The 23,945-nt window shown below is 34.2% G+C and overlaps 1 protein-coding gene across 5 annotated transcripts in view; it reads left to right on the top strand.

Moving 5' to 3' along the window:
- Nucleotides 1-3,144: 3,144 nt before the first annotated feature.
- Nucleotides 3,145-23,945, top strand: part of LOC103491710 (histone-lysine N-methyltransferase, H3 lysine-9 specific SUVH4) — a 31,372-nt gene continuing 10,571 nt past the window's right edge. For 4 of the 5 annotated variants that reach the window (XR_538105.3, XR_007821442.1, XM_051085643.1 and 1 more), the window contains exons 1-10: nt 3,145-3,228; nt 4,352-4,461; nt 7,668-7,841; nt 17,018-17,116; nt 19,166-19,264; nt 20,161-20,210; nt 20,328-20,416; nt 21,197-21,356; nt 21,453-21,558; nt 21,664-21,846. Coding sequence is in view for 3 of the 5 variants with exons in the window: in XM_051085643.1 (XP_050941600.1) it covers nt 3,174-3,228; nt 4,352-4,461; nt 7,668-7,841; nt 17,018-17,116; nt 19,166-19,264; nt 20,161-20,210; nt 20,328-20,416; nt 21,197-21,356; nt 21,453-21,558; nt 21,664-21,846 (1,125 nt within the window). In the remaining 2 variants the exon portion in view is untranslated. The remainder of the gene's footprint in view (nt 3,229-4,351; nt 4,462-7,667; nt 7,842-17,017; nt 17,117-19,165; nt 19,265-20,160; nt 20,211-20,327; nt 20,417-21,196; nt 21,357-21,452; nt 21,559-21,663; nt 21,847-23,945) is intronic. The other variant, XM_051085644.1, reaches the window with a different exon arrangement.

The following is a 23,945-nucleotide window of genomic DNA, read 5'->3' as shown; positions in this document are numbered from 1 at the left end:
CTTTTGGAGTTTTTTATAAATTATTATTATTAGGTTATTTTTCAAAATTATTTCTTCAATTTAGGAGATAGTGCTAGTATATATATATTGCTAAATATAGTCAAATAAACTTCACATACATGCTTCTTTTTGTACTTATACGTATGTGTGTGTGTATATATATTGGGAATACTGAAAAAGTAAATTATACCATATTTTTGTGTAAAATAATAGCACATTGAACTGCAATTGTGTAATTAAGTATATTGATTTAGGCTATATGTGTAAAAAAAATCCAATTTAGTTTAATAAAATCTTATTTTATTTTTTGTTGATCAATTTAACTAGCTTGAAGATTTCGAATTGTTTTTTAAACTTAGAGATTACGATGTTGGAAAAAACTTAGCAGTCAAATAAAGACTAAAATTCAAAATTTATGATCTTTTTAGAGAAATTCGTATGGATAGCAAAAAAATTGAAACTATTTACGATATATAGAAAAAAACGTAAATAGACTATAGAAAATTTGATAGATTTGCTGTATTTTGTTAATAGTTTCAATTTTTTGCTATATTTGAAAATGCCATTTTTTTATTCCTCAAATATCAAAATATAAAAAATTATAATTTAATTTGAAGTTAGCAAGTAGAAGTAATTGCAAATAAGCTTAATCATCACTCTTGGATTTCTCCTAGTTAAGAAGGAGAGAGAATAATAAATTTTTCTTTGAAAGGAACAAGAAAGAAGCAGTTGTAAAGCCACTTTTAATGAAGAAAGAGAAAAATCCGGCCATGTCAACTTTTACAGCTGGAAAGTCCCTTCAACCAGCAAGCAGCCTTCTTTTTGGTGATCCTCTTTCCTCCAATCCCATGAACAAAAAGCTAAAAGCTGAAATTATTTCAGCTGCTGCCCCTATTATCCCTTCATCTTCAGCTACCATCTCCTCTTCTTCTCTTTTTTCCTCATCGAAAGGCTCCCGAGGAAATTTGAAAAGAAAGAATTATTCCAAGATCTTCCCACATTACCTCAAGCCATTTCCAAAGTATTTTTTCCTGAAGAAGAAATCAAAGAAGATCATAGCAAACCAGTACGTAAAAGCCCAGATTTTAGATGATCGTGTACTCGTTTTGCTTGAGAAAAATACTGCCCATTCTCTTTCATAAGCTTTTTCCAGCAGCTCCAAGTTGTTTGGAGAGGCTAATCCTGATTTATTTGAAGTCAGTTGTACCCAAATTCTAGCTCCAGCCGTTTCTTCTAAATCATTTTCTCATCATCCCCACTCTACCCAGTTTAAGTATTCCGAGTTCTCTTTGCCTAACTCAAAGGTAAAATTTTTGAAGCTCCAAGCAAAACCCCTCTCAATCAATCCAACAAGAAGGGTGAGCCTTTTTTCTACTCTCCTTTCAACGTTAGTAGTGAGAAATTGGAGCATTTGGATAGGTCAATCAAACTTGAAAGTTAGAAACATTTTGAGCCTCTAGAAACCGATCTCAATGCTCTGTTTCAATGCGAGAAAGAGCCAGGATCCGCAAAGTTGCCGTCTGCTACTCGTTTTTGTCCCCGATCTTGCGAAATACCAAATCATTAAAATAAATAGTAGCTGATTGTGGAATTATTCTAATTTGATTTTTCAGCAATTTAATGTATTTTTCCTCGATATAAGACCAACATCAGTCATTCTTGAATTTCCTTTCATATGGGTGGCAAGTAAATCCTTAACGCCGATGCTGAATAGTGGAAGACTTCTTCGAGCTTCCCATGGATTATGGATTAATTTTGTTAGGCAGTTTCGAGGCAACAGGTTGCATCTTCTTGAGAGTTTTTAGTTTCAATTTAGTTCTTTACGAGAGGATTTTGCATTATGCTTTGTAATTAGATTTATTCGGATATGGTTTTGTTTAGCTTGCATTTGTTTTGTAGCTTTTTTTGTAGAGGTAGACTGGATTCTCTTTTCTCTTGTTCTTAATATAATACTCTTGTACTTTGAGCTAAAGGCTCTTTTATTAATAATAATTGAAGAGGCTTGTCTCCTTTTCAAAAAAATTACTTCTACTTGTCCGAAAATCAATCCTAAATGCAACCAATGTTTTTTTAAAGCTCAAGGTGCAATAGTTTTCTGGTGCAAAAAAAGTGCAATTTTATTACTTTTATTGATTTTATTATTTTTATTTCTTTTAGGCACACTATTTATGGAAGTACTACATTATTTAGAGAAAACATAGTTTTATTTCAAAAAAAAAAAAAAAAAAGAAGAAAAGAAGAGAACATAGTTGAAGTGGGAAATATGACGAAAAAGATCCTTGAACACAAGAAATTTTGCTTCTAGTCTCAGTAAACTTGATTGTTTTAGTTAATAAAGAAGGAAAACTCCTAATTATTACTATTTTTAAAAATAATAGAAAAGCCTCAAGGCACAGGGCTTTGAGCCTTGGGACTTCAGAAAAGGCACACCTTTTTTGTGAACCTCACCTTGTTAAGCGAGACACCAGACTTGGGCCTTGAGCCTAGGGGCACACTCAAGAGGACTTTATAAAACATGCGGCCTAAGAGATCTAGGACAAATGGTACGTGGAAGGGGAGTAGAAGTGTTCCAAAAATTATCTTCATAGTTTAAATATCTCCTTGGGAAGATTTTTGGATAAAAAGTGATTGATTTTCCAAAAAATGGTTCCTCCGTATTCTCACAGTTTTTCTTCATTTTCCGTGTTGGAGTTTGGGTTCTTGGTGTTCTTCGTCTTCGGTTTCTTCCTGCCTTCAAGTTCTAATGTTGTCACTTTTGGTTTTAGCTGGCTGTTTGCAGAGTGGTAGTTTGTTTTTTTCTTTTTTGTTTTTGGTTTTTCTTAGTTTCTTTCGGAACCATTGAAAGTATTTTGTTGTGCTTATTAATTAGATTACTTATTTTTAATGCTTCCTTTTATTGCTTTCTTCATTTCACTTCCATTGAGGTTTGTCACCTTAAGCATTAGTTTCTTTTCATTTATCGATGAAAAGCTATCTTTTTTTATTAAAGAAAAAAAAACCAGGAACAGGGTTCATTCGCAGCAAAAGAATAATGATAAAAAATAGATGATTCTAATCTTGTAGAAAGTTCTTACGCTTATGAGTTCTTATGCTCTTGATAATGGAAAGTTTGTAATTAATTTAATGTCCCCACACTCATTTTGCCTTTTTCTTGTTTCTAAAATCTACTACAGATGTTGGAGACAAATGAAATTTTGAACCATGAGAAAAGAATTGGCAACGTTCCAGGTTGTTTATTGCCCTCGAAAATATTTACTCTTTTACGTTTACTTTGTTTGTGGTCAATGGATGATGGGGAAGAGCTTCGTGGTGCACATATGAAATTGTTGAAAGAACTGAACATTCATTGTTGTTACTTTCAGTTTGAGGGAAAATCTACCTAGATTGCGCAAGGCTTAGCCTCCTTGGACTATTCTTTTTTGTGGGCTTCTTTTGTGCTTTATTTGTCTTGATGGAAGCTAATCAAGTATAAAAAAAATCTGAGTAGATCGGAGTAACTAGCAATAACCATGAATCCTGTTTAGTAAGAATTCAACCCCAAGCTAAGGAGATTAATAGAACTCAACAGTAATTTTTTCAGTAGGTATGTGAAATATAAGGTAGTTGAGATACTCAAATTCTAGTCTTAACTTGATAAGCTTTGTTCCCAATTCTATTGATATTTTTCAAAATGCAGAATTGCCCCTTCCCCCACAACCATTTTCATCGAGAACCAAAGAAAGAGAAATTCAATTGAACGTGACACCCATTCTAAAGCCAAAAAGAGATCTTCAATGAACATTTCTAAAACACATTCAAAGTCTTCCAATCATTTGTAACCATGAAGGAATTACAAAATATTTTCTTGTGATTTGAACACCATTAAGTCATATGCTATATGTTTTTATAAGAAACCGAACTTTATCTAGAAAATGAAAGATAACAAAAGAAAAGGAACACGGGCATCAAAGAACAACCCATATTGAAGGAGCTAAACAACTCTTCTATCTTACTTGGATTATTATGTCTTTTGTAATTTGAGCATTAGTCTCTTTTCATTATATCAATTGAAAGTTTTGATTCTGATTCCAAAAAAAAAAAAAAGAAAAATACAGAAAATATAAGTATAAGACCGAAGATGATCCTCTAGTATGAGACCTAAACTCTAAATCAAAATACTAATGGCTGTAGGAAATCTTGGTGCCCCGATACCATCTGCCCACTTGATGTTCAGGAGAAAAACACCTTACCAATGCACAGTTACTAGTCCCCTAAAATAAAGAACATAAATTAGAAAACGTTATAACTACAGGTTTTATAACTAAGTATAAGTTATTTACAATATCATATACTAATTCATATGCTATAGCAGGTATCAATATTGGGCATCGATTCTATTCACGGGCTGAAATGGTAGCTGTTGGATTTCACAGCCACTGGCTGAATGGAATTGATTACATGGGGTTGTCATACAGCAAAATGGTAAAAGGAGTTTCCAATTTTCTTCATTTGACAATTTATTTGCGTTACTATTATTATCATTCAGTCTTCTTGTCATCATTGTTAACACATCATATTTAAGAGCTCTAGAATATCGTTTTAACTTTTGTTTTGCCCCTGTTAATGTTAGAGGTCCACAGGCAGGGTACCATCTTTTGAGGTTTGCTTCATCGTATAGTCACAATGTTCCTGTGAACATTGCAATGGGCATGCCAAAGCGTTGTGCTCGAAATGATACGAAGCTATTGGATCATGAAACGGATCATCTAGTACTGTCGATGTATCTTTGGCTGCCCACACTTCAAGGAAGAAACTTTTACTTACGTCAAGAAGGTTGAGGTGATGGCAACAGATATTGCTGACCAATTCAGTCAAATCTTTGACAGAAGCTATTTTTTGTTTTCTGAAAAGTGAAACAGCCTCTTCAATAGACAAAACAAAGAGATAAAGTACCAGCCTTAAAGATCAATTAGTGCACCTGAACATCTCTACTAGGTCGACACTCTTTAGCACTCTCATCATCTGCGAACCTAGACTAAAGATTATATGAGTTCAGAGCTGATGCAAAGATAAGCAAAATACAGCCAGCGCATCAACCATCACATGGCAAAACAGCAAAAGAATGCAAACATAAACTATGAATTGACATTTCAAACTACACTATGAGAAAAATGAAGGCCTTCTAGTTGAGGCTGATTTCTTCGATGGAAAAATCATCAAACGCACTAGATAAGGCACGACAACTGGATGCATTAAGACAAGCTGATCCCAAATGGATTTGCCAAGGGAAGATTTATCAAGAAATACTCTTTGATTTCTTTCAAACAAAAGATTGGATAAGAGGGCCTTTACTGCATTGCACCAAATCAGCCTTGGTTTTTTCTTGACAAAAGCTAATTGGAACCAGAATCAAGGTTAGGAAACCTAAGCCTCGAGACAAAGAAGCCATGAAAAGACAAGGTCTCCCGTGGGGGTGTATGGGAAGCAAGTTATTATAATTTAGGGATGGAGGTTGTTCTGTGGTAGGAAGATGTAGTTTTGGTTAGAAAGGGGAAGGAGCAGCTAATCTCAGCCTCGCTTATGCTGTGCTCCTCTCCAACCTTTGTTGCAAAAGTTTTCCATACACAAAAAGCTCTAGCAATGGATCACAATGCAGGAGGTGTCTGATGACCTTATTTGAGAACAGATACATCAGTGTAGTCTCAAGATTTTGGTTCCCTTGGTGCTTGTGTTTAACGACAATGAGTCCCTTGTTGCAAAATGTCTGACCTTGGATGGTAGAGTTTGTAGTATTCGAAGCATAGGAATGATCTTGTAGTCGAGTGAGAAGGGGAAGGGACAGAGACAAATCTAACCTAACAACATAGAAGCCTGGGAACACTTGATAGAAGCCACAAAACTGATGGAAGAAACATACTTGAATTGTTATACTCGACAATAGTAGTTTTACTATTTCAAAATTTTCACCTTTATCGGTGTGCCTGAGTAAGAAAGAGTATTAATTGTAATAGAAAGAGAGTTATTTGTGTTGAAAGAGTGTTACTTGTTTTTAAAAGAGGGAAGTTAGAAAGTTAGTTAGAAGGGTAGTTTGAACCTTCTATAAAGGAATCTAAAATGGAAAGATTTAATAATGCTTTTATAGAACACCTTGGAGCTCTAGGGTCATTGGCTGGTTCTTTGAGGATTCGGTAGGATTTTCTGGGGGGTTGTTTACCATGTGGGTTAGAAGCAGGATCTTTCTGGTGCTCTTGAAGTCTGGAATTTAATGATTACTCCTTTCAAGTTCTATGGTTTAAATTGGGCTGTCTTCCTCCAAGTTTTATGATTATTCTGTTGCTGATCCTCCTGCATCTTCGACATTCCCAAGTTCTGCCGGTTTTGGAAAACCAGTCTTTTTTGGTTTTGGTTCATTTCTTTTATTGTTTTTTTTTTCTTTCTTCAGTTTTATTTCTTACTTTTTGGCTGTTTTGCACTGGTGCACTATTTTTACACCATTTATTAAAAATCATATTAATACTACCATTCAATGTAAATAAACATCACTTTGAGATTGTTTATAGATTTATTCTCTTTTATGAACTTTTTATGGTAGGTTTATAAAAACTTAATCAAAGGATCAAATTTTGTGGAATTACACAGTTGTCTTATGAGTCTAATTGATTCCTAGGTAGGTGGTCACCATGGATTGAATCTAATAAGGTTTCATGTTTCACTTTTGGCTTACTTAAAACTTTTTTGCAATTATTCTATAGGCATTATATTTCTTGATGATTCTCTTTTCTGGGATTTATTTTCATATCAATATTCTTCACTTTTTTCCAATGAAAGTGACTGTGTTTTTTCTTTTTCTTTTTCTTTTTTTTAATAGAAAAATCATATTTGATGTACTATATAGGTAACGTGTGCAATAAGTTTCCATTTATCTAAAGAGGCAACTTCATTTTTTTTAACAAGAAACAATTTCATAGATGAATGAAATATGTGAAGAGTTACAAAAGGGGACCATGATCAGGATTACAAAAGATTCCTCCAATAAGATACAAAGAAATTTAAGTTGTATATTGAGGGGGCTGTATATTTTTATAGCAAAATGAGTATCAAAAATAGATGATTGCAAATACCTTTTGTAAACTATTATTGTATATATATAGATATAGGAGCTTATTAGTTTTTTTATCATTTATTATAATTTACTATTCTTATTTTAGGCTTTTCATGTATGCCCATATATTTTAATTTTAATGTATTTGAGGGATGAGTTCTCTCATATTTGTGTCTTACCTTACTAGTAACTATTGTATAGATTCTATTTGTATAGCTAGAGTCACTTCTTTTAGTTGGATTCCTTTTTTGTGAGTTTGGCTTTTTGTATGTCCTTGTATTCTTTCATCTTCTCTCAATAAAAGTTGTTATTAGAGCTGCAGGCTCCAAAAAGACTAAAATGATTTAGAATTATCAATTTAAATATGTGAGGAGAAAGGGCAAAAGTTAATATGGAAACAAATGTTGAAACAAAGGCGATCATTTAATTTGTGTCAGTGTATATGATCTCAATATCTAACATATCAAGTGACTGACTCCAGGGTAGTATGATAAAGAATATTTATTAGGATTAGGTTCTTTTCATTTGGATTGTTATCCATGACAATTTCTTAGGATTTTTTTTTTCTTTTTGAAAATAATTGCAGTACAGTAATTACTCCTTCCCACTTGCGGTGGCCATAGTTTTATCGGGCATGTATGAGGATGATTTGGATAATGCTGAGGATGTCATTTACACTGGTCAAGGAGGACAAAATTTAACTGGCAATAAACGTCAGATCCGGGATCAAAAAATGGAACGTGGTAATTTGGCTCTCAAGGTATGGACTTCCCTATATTCTTTGATCTTTTGTAACTTGATAAGATTCAGGGAGTTGATGAAATTTTGGGGAATGAATATAGCTGTTTTATGATAACAGAAGGGCTAAGTGCAGGAATTTCTGCTATTTGTGTGTAAATATTATTTTTATAAGAAACAAAAACATGTATTTATCACAAAAAGAATAACCTAGGCCTAGGGGCAGTGAGGTGAGAAACCTCTTCACCAAGAGAGCTAAATTATCAAAGCCTCCCAATTATGGAGGATTTGGTTAAGGCTGTATATAAAAAAAAGCCTCCCAGTTGTAGTAAGATAAGTTCTCTCTCCCCTTCTCTCTTCCCTCCTTCCCTTCAACTTCATTACCGGCCAATTACTCTCTCCGGCAGACATTGCTAGATGTTGACTTCTACTTAGCTACAAAATCGACAACCTTTTTTTCTGCATCTGTCATGGAGATGAAGTTTTTCTCATAGAAGATGTTAAAGCTAATATTACTATGTCATCATCAATCTTTCAAGTTAGATGGTTCATTGAAATGGTGAAAGGATTGAATAAGAAATCTGAAGATCATTCCTATAAGAAAGAAAAAGTTGATTGGAAGGGTTGAAACTTCCAAATTCAGAACAAAAAATGGATGGATTTTGAGATGCATTGCATGGTCTCGTACAGGAAGAAGATCATTTATTTATATCCCCATCGTTTAAGATAAACAAGAGTGGAAAAGATTCGGAAAAATGTTGAGAGACTTCAAAGACAACCATGAATACAAAATCTGGTTCTCTACCCAAACCATGTATACCATTATAAAGCAGCCAAACAAAAATATGAAGGGAAGCTGTGCGGAGATAGCAAAATCAAAAGAGACATCCAAGAACTCTTTCATCGATACCACAAAACTAAGTACTAGCAAATATTGGGTGATTAAGAATCCGGTAGTCTTCAAAGCTGATTTTGGTAATCTTTGTGTTGTTTCAAAACTTTTTGAATTTGATATTTGGGTAAAAGTTGATGAAGCATTAGAATCTCTTTCGACTCAAAATTATCATCAATCCATTATTTGCTGACAATATATTGATTGAATTGGAACATGGTCCTTTGAAGTAGTTCATTGTAAATCTAGGCAAATGACAAAATTTTGGTGCCTTTCATTTGAAGTTTGAAAAGTAGAACAATCTCATCCATGGAAGACTGTTATAGGCTAAGGAGGGTGGATTACAATAGAAAATCTACCACTTGATTATTGGTGTAATAAAACTTTTGAAATGATTGGTACACATTTTGGAGGTTTAGAAAATATTGTAGTTGAAACTATCAACTTCATTAATGTCTCAGAAGCCAAGATTCAAGTGAAGGCGAATCTGTGTGGTTTCATTCCGACAACCATTGAGATATCTGATGAAAGAAGAGGAAACATTTTTTTGAATTTTGGGGATATTTCTATATCCAATCCACTTAGCAAAGTACAAGGTGATTTATTTACTTACGATTTCTCTAATCCTTTAGATACCGTTAGATTAAACCAAGTAATGAAGGACGAAGGTTTTTGAGGAAGATTCACATAGCTGTAAGTTTGACTTTCTCCTTCCTTCGAACTTCATTCCAAGCACATAAAGGAACCCTTATAAGTTGTCTGAAAGACTGTTCAAACATCATCATCAGAGGCCATCATCTACTCACCGGAATTACAAAGCAATGTCAGATTCTGGGAATTCTTCTCTTCAACCTCCGGCTAATGGCAGTTCCGTTAGAAAACAGATGGTAGAAGACAAACAGAAGTCAGAGAAATCCACAAGCTGTTCAAAATCAGAACCACCATTCAGGAGAGGCTTAATTTTCTCGCCAAAGGAGACTTCTCTCAATTTTCATTCCATTTGAAAAGTCACTTGAAGGAGTCCAATGGTCACGTATTTGCAGCATAAAAGATAATAATAATGTTGTCTCTATGAATAAGAGTGCCAACAAGACATTAATCACCATGAAGGTCAATAATAATGTTTAGACTAGAGTTCCATTTACTCCACCAGAAAACAAAGAGATTCTATTAAAGAAGAGAAACGGGTGCAGAAGACAGCTGCGATATTAATTTACTGGGTCTCAAGCACCTACTAATAGACTCCTTAGAAAAAGAAACAGTTATATTTTTCCTATTGTTAACAATGACGTCAGGTCAGCATTTTTAAATCTAATCTGTAATGGTCTCTCTCCTCATGGATCATTAAAAGTTGACACCCTTGCTTCTTCTCCAACTACTGTGTTACCAAGCAAGCCAGTCAACAAAGAAGAAAGATTTTCTCCCTCCTTGTCAGCTCAATTTAACAAAGCTAAAAAGAATTCTTACCCTCTAAAGTTCTTGAAGCATTTTACAAGTAAAAGGACATTCTTCCACAATGTTTGGATTGCTCTTTTCAATTATGAGTCTTTTGGAGCTGGTTCATTCAAGGCTCAAAAACATTCCCAGGGTCAACAATCATTCAAGTCTTCGTTCACTAATGTAAATTCGGATCTCTTGGAAGTTTCCAGCTCTCTAGTCCAAGGTACTAGTTGCGATACCAGGTTAGTCAATCTAAGCTTCATTCTTTCTCTTTCTCTAAACTTAGACCAGCCGCCTCAAATGTGTCCTTTATGCGAGGTACATTGAACTTTCAGCAAGAGTGCGAGCAAAATACAAGCAAGGAGCAATATGGGAATGCTAATCTAGAGGAAGCTGGCACTCTTTGATGCTCAAGAAACTCAAGACTCAGATGTTGAACCAATTCTAAGTGTATGTAGTGAGGAATTAGAAGAGAATAAAGCAGGGAAAGAGTGAAGATTCTGAGATTTTGAAGAACATAATCAGCGATGTCCGCGAATTGTTTGTGGTGGAAGGTATAGAAGAACAAGCTTCTCTCCAGAAATTCAAAGAAGAAATCCCATAGCACTTGCATGACATGATAGAAGCTTGTGGTATATCTTTCCTTTGAGCTCTATAAACTTTATCTCTAGCATTGAAAATAGTCTTGGATGTGGTAGTGTATTAGAAGTCCTTTTGTGGAATACAAGGGAGCTAGGAGTTAATATGAAAGAATGGTAGTTAGGAAGCAGATAAAGAAGATAACCTTGGTTTGGTTTTGCTACAAATAACAAAAAGTAAAGTTTTGATCCAGATTTTTCAAATCCTTGTGGAGTTCTCTTGTACTTTTGATGCTTATGAACTGTTTGTAAAATAATTTTTGGATCACAACTAAATATGGACTGTATGATCATATAGAGATTGTGTATTTGGTTGGAACTTATTTCTTTAGCAGAGTTCATTTTGGAGCCTTGACAAATGACAAAATGAATTCCAGCAGGCAATATGACATGAGGAAGAAGATGTTTAGTTGTATAGCAGAAACTAGTTTGCTGGGAACTATTGTTTCAAGAAAACTTGAAGGTTAAAGAAGTGAGTGAGTTTCAAAATTTCATGGGGCTTTAGTTGCACAGGAAAGTAAGAGATATAATCGACCAAAGATAGTGGTCGTTGGCTCTTGTCGGAAAATGATGAGTTATTTCATTCCTTTGAATAAAAAGATGGGAAAATCACCATGAAAATCAAGAAGTCCAAGTTGAATCGATAATCAAATTTGGAAAATGACTATTGGAGTTTAGGGTTGTTAAAAAGGAAGATGTACAATCACTGTTTGTCTCCTTCAATCTGCACTAATATGCACTGCTGCTAGTGACTCTTCACAGTATTTGCTTTTGATTGCTCATTCTCAACTTGTTTGCATTGTTGTCAGCATTGTGTTCAAGAAGAATCTAGAGATTTTTTCAGAGCAAGCTTCTTAACATAAGACTTCGATGGAGTAATCAAAATTTTAGCCTCCTTGTGGTGTTCCTTCTCCAAGGATCTCGTGATTTACTCAGTGCAAGATATAAGCTTAATCGGTCGCCTTTTCTTTAGATGGATGTTTAGTCCGTTTTAGTCTTTTTATTTGTATTTCTTTGTACTTCTTTTGGTTTTGTTTGCTTTTGGACATTACTCTTTTTTTTTTTTGTTTTTAGCTTGATTGGATATGATGGGGGTGCTATAGGGTGTCAACCTAGTTGAGATGTTTTGGTGCACCTCCTGATCCATGGTTTACATGCTCATTGTATAATTCTCTTGTACTATGAGGTTTTGTCTCATTATTAATATATTAATAAAGAGGTTGTTTCCTTTTAAAAAAAAGTAATTTGTACAAGGTTACGAACAAAATAAGGGAACTTATCTCCAAAAATCCTTTTGTTGTGTTCTTCCAAAGCTAGAGAGCACGAATAGCACACCCCACAACGTTTTTAGTTTATTAAGTCACGTCTCCATCTTTTTTAGAAAGACACATGTTGATGCCAAAAACTTTAAGATAGAATTTGGAGTAAGGAGTGAAGTTGTTAACTTCAAGGAGAATGGCATCAAGATAAGGCCAAGCAACCTTTTTCAAGATCAAACTTTAGAAGGAAACCTTCTTCCTTAAGACGTTGCACTTGCCTACGACGTCGAAGGCAATTAAAATCGAATTGGTACTTTGTCGACCTTCCACAAAAGCTGCTTGGGTATCACTAATCATGGATGAGAGAGTTTTCTTAAGGCCTTCAACAAAACTTCTGCAATCAACTTTTAGAGGGAAGTTAGTATGCTAATGGGTCTATGCTTTGCTCACCCAATTAGCTCTCTACAGTTTAAGGATTCATCAAGTTTCATATGTTTCGCTAATTGATGACTGACTTTTCAAATAAACCATGGAACGCCTCTAGGCTCTACTTAACCGATTTTTGAGACATTCCATGGTTTTCTAAAAGAATTTGTTGGGCTTGGGGACTTCAGATTGCTTAGATTGAAGACAATTTTATGGATTTGTTCTTTATAAAACAGAGCCTCTAAATTGTCATTCAAATGGTTTCCCACTGAAAACCAACTAACACCTTTAAAAATAAACCTCTGCACTTCGTCTTTCTAATATAACTTCTTGAAAACTTTATTTTATTCCTTTGTATCTCTGAGCCTTAGTCTCTTTTCACCTAGGAATCCCATATACTCCTAATTGTATAGAGAATTGGTATGAGATGCGTATTGGATACAAATACATTGAAATATGTGGCAGATGCATGATTTGAAGTATCTGATTTTTTTAATTTTTTAATTTTTTTTCAAATACACATTCCATTCTAGTTACGCGAAGGGGATGTGTTTAGGCCATTTTTTCTAAAGTTAAAGCCTATTTTTTCGAAGTTAAAGCCCAACAACTTTAAAAGTCCAATCCAAAACTTTTTTATTTGAAACTCCACTTAAAATCGAGCAATCCATAATAAAAACATGGCTAAATTATTAAAAATGTGCCTCAACCTTAAAGTACCCATAAACTTCCAAAAGTTTAAAATATACTCTTAAACTTTAAAAAAGAGTTCAAAATTACCCTTACTGTTAGTTTTGGATGGAAACCATTAAAGTTGTGTCTAAAAAATACTTTTGAACTATTGAAAATGTTCAAAAATACCGTTGAACTTAAAACCAGTTAAAAAACTACTCTCACAATTAGTATATGAACTAAAACTCGTAATATCTCATTGAAAAAATAAATCTAAATTAAAATCTTTTGTATCGTTAGTATAGTGATATATTTATTTGAAGTTGTTAGGTTTTACGAGATTGACAATATTTGTTTTATGGCTTCAGATATCAGAAATGTCATTGCATTGAATTGCTCTTGTTTTAAAAAATGGATTGTCTACAAAAATATTCATTGTGCAAAATACTTTCTTTATCGGTGATTGCCTTTTGTGTTTCTCATACCAACATCTTCCTTATTGAGTGTGCAGTTGCTATGGAAGTTAGGGTTGCTGATTATTGTGATTCTACTATTCATGTTTGAAAGACACTTAGTCCTCCAAGTTAGGGTTAGCCGTTCGGTTTGTCTTAAGAGCAACATTTGTATTATCTTGTTATAAATGTTTTGGCTTGTGTTAGAAGAAAGGAATGTTACATGTATTAAGGACATACTTCATTCTCCTTACTATTTTGCATTGTGATTTAGAGAAGGGATTCTTTAAGCTTAAGGGGAGCCTAAGTCATTTGAACAAAGTATTTTGTTCAACGAAAAGATATACAACAATATGAGAGGGAGTCTTCTCATTGCAATAGTGAACAAGGCTGCTTAAAGTGTCTCTTATGATCGTAAAGAAAAAAGGGGCTAGCGGATCTCCTTGATGAATAACCCTTTTGGCTATGATCTTTCCTTGGGGTCTGCCATTAACAATATTAGAAAAACTAGTTGACGACAAATAGCCCCAAATCTAACTCCTCCACCTTTGATCGAAACCTAAGCCTCAAAGCCATATCAAGAAAAGACCAGCTGACCTTGTCATAGGCTTTCTCAAGGCCGAGCTTTAAGAGGGCTCCTTTGCTGCCTTTTAAAAGCCATTCATCCATTGCCTCTGAGGTTATCAAGATAGCATCAAGAATTTGCCTCCCTTCCACGAAGGCCATCTGTGTGTCGCTAATTATAGAAGGAAGAACCTTTTTAAGTCTTGTCACGAGCACTTTAGAAATGATTTTATAAGAAATTATAAGACTAATGAGTCTGAACTCACTAACACGGACAGCTTCTTTCTTTTCAGGAATAAAGACACGTACATCTTGTTGCATCTTCTATTGATAATTTTGTTTTTTAAAAAATCTTGGAACACCCCTACTAAGTCAGATTTCAAAATGTTCCAAGACGTGTTAGCAACCGAGACTCAACATCAATAGTTCTAGCGTCCCTTTTCCTTCGTAATCCGATGCCTACTCAGTCTGATTCGTTCAGTTAAACAGCAATGGCCCGACCCTTTTCTTTCTTCTTGCTTTCAATTACTGGCGAGAGAGATTAAAACCTAATCTCTCTAACTTTGCCTGCTGCTTGTAGGTAACGAGGAGGAGCTTCCTATTTTAGTTTTTGTTATGCTGCCTATCAGGAGTTTCATACTTGGAATGCTATTGCTCCGTGGGCTAATTAACTATCAGTCATCGCGACAAATTCCTCAGTCGATTTTAGTGCCACAGCCCACTACCAACCTGAACACCTGTAGGTCATATAGGTCTACTAAAGAAGGTCAATCCCGTCGAGCCTATTTGATACCGATCCTGGTTCTATTAAGTCGTTTGAGATCCTATTTAAGTCTCTCTAGAATTCAGTTACTTAACAACGAAAGAGAGAATATGAAGATAATACACTCAACCGACCCTAACCCATGCTGACTCTCCTACTTCAGGCGACCCTACTAACTAAATCGTACTCAGCCTTCGTTGCAACAAACAACAGATAAAACTCTTCGGTCATGCCATCTGGGCCAAGTAGTTTGAGGCATCCCAGGTTAGAAACAACTTCTTGAATCTTTTTCCCACCGTAGGGGCCTTCTAAAACTTTTAACTGGTGATTTGAGCTATTGACAGTTTTAGTTCATATACTATTTTTTTAAACTTTTTTTTAACCAGGACATTGTAGGGGCACTTTTTTTAAGTTCAAGAGTATGTTTGAAACTTTTTAATAGTTTAAGAATATTTTTGAAATAAAACTTTAACGGTTTCTATCCAAAACTAACGATAAATGTATTTTTGAACCCCTTTTTTTTTTTTTTGAAATTTGAGGGTATCTTTAAAACTTTTGAAAGTTTAGGGGTATTTTTTTACACAAAATGCAAAGTTGGGGTATTTTTTTATAATTTAGCCTAAAAATATATTTAGAAAAATAATAAAAATAATAAAAACAGTTTCAAAGCTTAGGAGTATTTTTTACACAAATGCAAAGTTTGAGGTATTTTTTATAATTTAGCTAAAATTATATTTAAAACGATACAAAAATAATAAAAACATACAAGATGTTAAATAGTATATGTATAAGACTAATGAAAGTAATTAAATCTTCATTCTTCTCTTCTTCACACCATCTAAAGCATGGTTCACACCTCCTTCCCTTATATCCTCAACTTCATTCTTCAAGATTCATCTTCTACTTCTTCCTTTGCTCAACCACCACTAGACGACGATGTTGTTGGAATTTTTTTTATTTAGTTTTCACTCTTTTTCTAAATCTACTTTAATTTAACTTAAAATAAGCATTATAACTATTAATTGCGCATTGTCATGAAAAACATGTTAAAAAAACAACATATTTTAAACGTATCCATATCTTATTTTTCCATAAATTGGAGTATCATCATATTCTATCTTATCCGTATCTGCATCGTGCTTCTTAGCTTTTCAATGTTCAAGGAAAAGCTTTATATCCTTTTCTATATATATATCTACCTTCTTTGAAACCCTAAATTGATAAAAATAAATTTCTGTAAAGAAGACCCCCAAATAAAATTTCTACAAACTGCAAAGAAAGATCCCCTGATAGAATAATCAATAAAAAAAAGTTAGTAGCTGAAGGTCAAAAAAAAAAAAAAAAAACAATTTAGTAGTTAGCAATCAAAGGAATCGAACTGTTGCAGCTGCTGCCAGCAAAGCTGGTGGAGGGAGAGTCGATGGGTGGCGTGATGTTGGTTGACGTGCATTTAATGTTTGTGCGAGAGAAGGGGGAGTATGTGTTGGGGATGTACAAACTATGAAGAAAGAGGAAGTGGGTGCTGGCCGTTCGAGTGAAAAGAAAGAAACCCGGATTTTTTTATACAGTAAAAGAAATAGGTAAATTGGTTGGTTTACATGTGTTTTGGTTCCGCCGACCGTTCAACCGACCTATCGGTTTCTAATTGTTAGAAACCAACTCCGACCTATCCATTTTCATTCTACTTCTTGGTAATGCATGCATGTATATTTTGGCTAAAACTTCTTCCATCATATCTTTTTCTCCTTTAATTTATATATGATATATTTTTGAACAATGGTGATCGTTTAATTCTTTATGGCTGCTCCTTTGAGTTGATAGTGTCTTCAGATCCTTTTGTTGTCATAGATTTTTATTATGTAATTCAATCCTCGGGATGTTTTGGTGTCCTTTTTTGCATGTTATTAAGGTAGTCTGAGTGTAGATTAGGAACCTTTGATTTTTTGTTTATTTATTATTTTGTTGTTTTTGATGTTCTTTGTGAAAGATTATTTTTCTATCTTGTTCCTCTATCTACATACTTGATTGTAATGCGGAGCTTTCTGGTTTGTTTAAAGTTTAAATTTTTTACTAACTGGTTCTCCGATAAATCCAGAATTGTATTGAGCAAGGTGTCCCAGTGAGAGTGGTTCGGGGGCATGAATCTGCCACTAGTTACTGTGGGAAACTCTACACATATGATGGCTTGTATAAGGTATTTTTTTTTTTTAACAAGATTCTATTGTTTTCTTTATTTGTTAAATTCAATCTATAAAGCACCAATGCTGCTAAAATGGCCAAGTGTCAGTGTCAAACACGTCGGACATTGACATGCCTCCGACACGTGTCTGACACACCAGCTCATGTGTCTATTTTTTTTTTTATTATTATTATCTTTTTATTTCCATCACGTTAGGCCATGCTGTCCGGAAAAAAATCAAAATTAGTAATAATAATAGAATGAAACAAGACCCACTATTGCAAGTCCGTTTAACAGGCATTTTAAGCCCATTAAAACGAACTATTTAGCGTTCTTTTAAACAAAAATTCTAACGCTTTTACACACTTTCTCCACACCAAATCAGTTCTTCCTCAAGACTTGAGTCAAATCAACAATCTGCTTTTTTCACAAAAATGAAAAAGAACCCACTGCTACTCAATTATTACTTATAACTTTATCAACGGTGAGGACTTCAACAACTTTAGGACCCACGATGGCTGACGACTTCTGTGACTTCTCTTACTGTTTTTTCCTTCCCATTTCTGTTATTTTTCCTTCCATTTATCTTTATATTTTATTTTTACCATTTGTTAAATATATACGTGCATTTGAGTCAAAATATGCTCGTATATTTATTTTTGTGAAAAAAAACAAAAACGTGTCCTTAATGTGTCACATCTAACTTTTTTAAAAGTAGACATGTTTCCGTTTTGGTGCAGTGCCATATTTGTGTTGCATCTCAATGTTGATGTCTCTTAGAATTCAGAGTCCGATCACATAGAGGCAGTACAGTTTTCAATTAGACATGATAAACCACCCTTTCAATCCTACCATATAGTACATTCTAGCATTATTGCGTTTCAGTTACAATCTCAGACTGCTACATCTAGTTTTTGTCTGCTCTGGTTTTCTTTTTTCATCTCGAATTGTTATGTGTGGCTTCTTAGGAAATGATGTTGGTTTGCTTTTTTCTCCCTTTGGTATAGCTTGCTTTCTTGGGCTAGATGCTAAGGGTAGGGTCTTTTTGTTCCTTATAATCTCGTTGTGATACTCATTACTTTGTCCTTTATACTCTGAGCTTTAGTCTTACTCATAATATCAATGAAGAGGCTTGTTTCTGTTTTTTAAAAAAGTTACAGTTGCAAATTTTCAATGTCATTGGCAATGACATGCACTATACTAGCTTGCTTTCTTGAATGCTAGATTATTTATTTAACATGTTAATATTCACTATCATGTTGAAAAGTTGTATAGTTCAGAATCACCTACTGTTGGATCGTTAAGTATTTTCATCTGCTGTTATGTTATGACAATTCATCTCTGACAAGGATTCAGGTAAAAGTCCTGGATGTTCAGTAGTATCCGAGTCTCCGTTTGGTTACCATTTTCATTTTTGGTCTTTGGTTTTTGAAAATTAAGCCAATTTTCTCTCATTTTCTTATAATAGTTTGTATATTTTTAACTTTTTTAAGTAAAAGGGTTGAATTCTTAGCCAAATTCAAAAACAAAAACAAGTTTTTAGGTGTGTATGTTTAGGCTTAAAAGACCAACTTTTTTTTTTCTCTTCAAAGTTTGGCATTGTTCTTTAGAACATTGTTAAGAAAATAGATAGTAATGCAAGAAATTTAGAGGTGAAAGGTATGTTATATAGACTTAATTTTTAAAAACTAAAAACCAAAGAAACCAAAGGATTACCAAATAGTGCTTAGTTTTCGTTTTTCAGTTAACGAAGTACTCAAGTAGTCTTATTATTTGATGGCTCCTGAAATAGGATGCTATATGATTGATATGGTTTGACTATGCTCATTAAACCTTTTCAAGAAGTGAGCATATGTTGTTCAAATAAAATAACTTGACCGAGTAAAACATTTCCAGCTATGTTGATTTTATTATATATTAGTCTTACAGAAGCTGCAATTTTATGTTAAATTGAATTTACTGGAGATTATGGAATTTTGTTGATACTTAAAGTTATTTAACCGCTTCTTATTACATAAAGTTATGTTTATTAGTCAATTGATTCAGTACTTTTGTATTTCACAGGTTATACAGTATTGGGCAGAAAAAGGTATTTCTGGATTTACTGTGTTTAAATTTCGTCTTAGGCGTATTGAAGGACAGTCGTTGTTGACTACAAACCAGGTCTTTACCTATCTGATTCATTGACTATTTTCTTTTTTTGACAATTTCTATGACTTAATCTGTGTTAACAATACAGTTTCCATTTGTCGTACTCTTTATCAAGCATCTACAGTTTGCTTCATGTTTGATTTATATCAACTGGGGTTCATTTGTAAACTCTTTTGCGTTGGACCTTATTTTTGCTCTAGGATAGTTTGTATCCTTTCATTTTCCTCCAATGAAAAGTCCCCTGTTAACCTCAAGTCATGTTCGACTGATGAAAAGGAAAGTTCTTTTGATAGTGTCTTTTTTTTTTCTATTACTTTTAATCTTTTTTAAAGCATTATCTGTCTTGATATGCCTTGGTGCCAATGTATGTCTTTCTATAGCTCGTTAACCTCACTTGACTTCTTACCAATTGGAGAAATCTCTTGTTACTCATTTGGCTGGGACTATTGCCCTTCTTTTGTAAATTTCATATGCCAATGAATTTGTTTCTTAAAAATTAAAAACTCCTCTGTTTTTCTTAGAGAAGCAAAATTGCTATCCCATTTTACTCAATCCCAAAATCCAATTTTCTTTAGCTTAGAATGTTTTGAATCTTCATTACAACTGGCCACTTTTAAATCTAAGCATGCTCTCAGCTCCCTCCCTTCCTCTTTTTCTACCAATGCTTGTGATCTACATTATTATTTCTTCATTTAGCTGTTTTTTTTACTACTTATCCTTTCCTCGGCCTAATTATTTTGTTTCCTTTTCTGTTATCATGACATTCCTTTCTCCCTATTGTTAATTGCCTAGGTTATAAGTATTACAAGTTTGAGATTTCCTAATGCACTTAATTTAGCACATATTTAATGATAGAGATGAGACATTTTCGTCCGTGCCTTGATCACTATAAACATTTTTTTTCACAGGTTCAATTTATATATGGTCGGGTTCCCAAGTCAGTTTCAGAAATACGTGGGTATGGAATTAAATAAGCTGATAAAGATGCAAAGACATTATACTTCAGGGTTATTTCAAAATTAAAATATCATTTTATTTGCGTTTTTGTTTATTTATTTCATTTAAATGCTCCAAGGTTGGTGTGTGAGGATATCGCTGGGGGTCAGGAGGATATTCCTATTCCAGCAACTAATTTGGTTGACGATCCACCTGTTGCACCCATAGGCAAGTGAAACGGAAAAGTTGGTTTGAACTCATTAAGTTGTTTTGATCAATGTTTTAGACTTGGTTTAGATATTGTTGTACTAGATTGGTAGTGCATCTGGTACATTTGAAGTTGTTTCATCTGCCAGTTCTCCTCCTGGTTGGAAAGGAGAACATATTGGCTGTCCTTATTCTTTTCACCATCCTTGTTTTGAACTTTGCATTTTCGGTTTACTTTTTTAGCATTTGCTCGCAAGAAACATTTTCACTCTGGTACTCTTGTTTTATTTTACTTAGCATGCTGGTATTTGTTACTGTACGTTTCAGTCTTTTATGACACGTAAATACGGTTTCTGATCATAGTTATCTTTTTCATCGTTATATTATTCATATAATTTTATAATGATTCTGTTTGATATAATACTAAATTTTCCTTCACCCACAAGCTTAAGTTTTTGGAGTAATTGATGATTTAAGATGATGCTAGAGCAGTGTAGCCGGGATTGTCTTGTGTTCAAGCCCCTCATCATTGTTTCCTCCTCATTTAATAATCATTTCCACTTGTTGGACCTTTCTTCATATTTGGAACCTACAAGAGAGGGAAGTATTAGATATAATATTAAATTTGTCTTCACCCACAAGTTTAAGTTTTTGGGTCAATTGGTGATTTAAGAGATTCATTGGGATATTTGATTTTTACTATCTCCATCTTTAAAATGTTCATCTCAATTTCCCATTAAGTTTTCCCTTCAAGCATAAGGTAGTTTCTATTATGAATGTATGCTTTTGAAAACATTTCAGGTTTCACTTATTGTAAATTCATTAAAGTTGCACGTGGTGTGAAACTTCCTCCGAATGCTAATGGATGCGACTGTAAAGAATCATGTATCACTTCAAGGACATGTTCATGTGCTAAGCTTAATGGATCAGACTTCCCATATGTGCAACGTGATGGTGGAAGGTCTGGATTCCATTCAATCTTGATTAGATATATCGAAATCTCCCTAACTTGGACATTTCATCATGATTCTGATATGGTGAGCTTTTTCATTTTTAGACTTATAGAAGCCAAGGATGTGGTTTACGAATGTGGTCCCAATTGTGGTTGTGGTGTTGGTTGTGTGAATCGAACTTCTCAGAGGGGGATCAAATATCGACTTGAGGTTCAAAGGATGGATCTTGTTACAATACTCCTAATTTTTCCTTTCAAGAATGATTCAGTTAAATTTTAAATTATTCAAATCAAATATTGTATCTTCTGTGATCAGGTTTTCCGAACACCAAAGAAAGGGTGGGCTGTTAGGTCTTGGGATTTTATACCTTCTGGCGCACCTGTTTGTGAATACACAGGAATACTTGCAAGGACAGAGGATCTTGATCATGTATCAGAGAATAATTATATCTTCGACATTGATTGTTTGCAAACAATTAGGGGCATCGGTGGACGAGAGGTATCATGCAAGATTCCTTACATGAACTGTTCATAAAAATTAAATATCTGACTCTACAATGCGTTTTTTTCCCTTCAAATATTAGATTTCAATTTTGAGTTATTATTTCAATTCGAGTGAAATAATACCTAAAAATTTTATTCAATGCCTCAAACGTACAAAGGATTGCCATATTTATTGTAATGGCAGCACAATGGATTAACAAAAACAGTAGCTAATCGGCTGTAAGTGGCTGGTAGAAGGAGCCGTACAAGAACTATTTCAAGAAGTTAAAGAATGACAGACTTGAAATCAACGAATACTCTTTGCAAACATAACTATCTACCTCTTTGGGTATTATAATCGTTATGTTTTCTTTGGGTATTATAAATGTTAAGTTCATTTCAAATAGACTTAGATAAAGTACTCTGGCAGGACTGAGATATTCTCTCTCTTCCTTGCCCGTCTGACTCAACCTGCAACCATCTCCAATCATGAACCTGTGGTCATCAAACACGACAATGAAGATGCCGACAGTCCCGTCACCTATGACCATTGAAAAAAAGACTTCTCCATAGAAGCCAACTGTAGACGGGGAGGAAGAACCAAGACCAAGGAGACCACCATTAATTGCTCCTTCATCTAGATCAAATGTTCCACCGTTCATTAGCTGACCGATTGCTTTAAAACTTTGCAACATGCTCCCTTGGATCAATGTTTCTTTAGAGAAACAAGAGTTGATGGACAAACTATCTGGGTTGAAAAGACAACTAAGGGAAAAGGGATCTTGCTGAAATAGCTATCCTCAAAGTATTGGAGGATTATCAAGTTATTGGTTCCTGAGTTATCCACAGATAAGGCTCTTTCGTAAATCACCTCATCAATACACGTCTGATGCAAGCTCCAAGAACTCAAAAGACAAAATCTTTATTAATGAATGAAACTAAGGGCTGGAAGTCTTTATATACGTATGCTTAACTGGCTGGTGTAACTAACTAAAATGGAAACTTGGGTAGTCAGTCAAAGGTAAAGGAGAAGCTGTTAAATTCAAATAGTTTTTTCCAGCATAAAAATTAAGACAAATGTCTTTACAAAATATTAAATAAAATACGATAGAGTTTTGTAAATGATATTGGAAGATCTTCGGGGTATGAAGAGTGTGTTCCCAGATTTTTTGAAGATTTAAATCTTCAATACGTGTCTGAACCAAACACACACACACACACGTCTTATTCCAAAGGTCGAGGCCTGTATGGTTTGAGATTATAGACCTACTAATCTCATCTCTTTTCAATATAAGATCATCGTCGAAGTTCTCTTAAAGCGCCTCAAGAAAACTTAACTGTCCATCATCACTAAATATTAGTTCTCATTTGTGGAAGGTAGACAAATCCTCGATGAATCATTAATAGCCAATGAAATCATAGAAGTCTCTCCCATAGCACATTTATCTCCCTCTTCACCCTTGGACAAATCGATGCATAAGGCGTTATAGAAGTTGAATTGCCCACGGTGGGTGAACATTCTCGTGTGGTCACCTAAATGTCTCCTCCATTATGCAACATAAGCTGACTTCAAGTTGCCTATCTCCTTCCATTTGTCCTTTATGAAAACAGCACGGCGAAGATCCTCAACTCCTCTTTTTCACTTGCTCATTGTCAGCAAGCTGTTTGGAGGAAAGTGTTCACAATATTCAACATGTCACGGGTGTTTAGTAATGATTTTAGAGGAAACGTGCGGCAGCTCACTTTAATTTGAGAGTGAAATTGTTTTTCCTTATTATTAAATATATGCAATGTTGGTCTTCGTATATGGGAGAAGACCTTTTACAAATAAGGAAAGAATAAAAGCAATAAAAGATAAATATTTGAACAATAATAAGTATATACAAATATACCTTTCCAACACTCCCCCTCAAGCTGTTTGAAGATGTTTTCCATAGCCAAACTTGTCAATCAATCTATCAAATGCTTTCTTTGGAAGGTCTTTAGTTTGGAGTTAGGACATCGAAAATTTGATATAACGTAGGAAGATAAGGAATACCTATTGTTCCTGCTTCAATTTTCTCTTTAATAAAATGCTTATCAACCTCCATATGTTTTGTTCTATCATGTAAAACC

Source organism: Cucumis melo, chromosome 6 (genome assembly GCF_025177605.1).
Source record: "Cucumis melo cultivar AY chromosome 6, USDA_Cmelo_AY_1.0, whole genome shotgun sequence".
Lineage (NCBI taxonomy): Eukaryota > Viridiplantae > Streptophyta > Magnoliopsida > Cucurbitales > Cucurbitaceae > Cucumis > Cucumis melo.
This window is presented reverse-complemented; position numbering and strand designations above follow the sequence as displayed.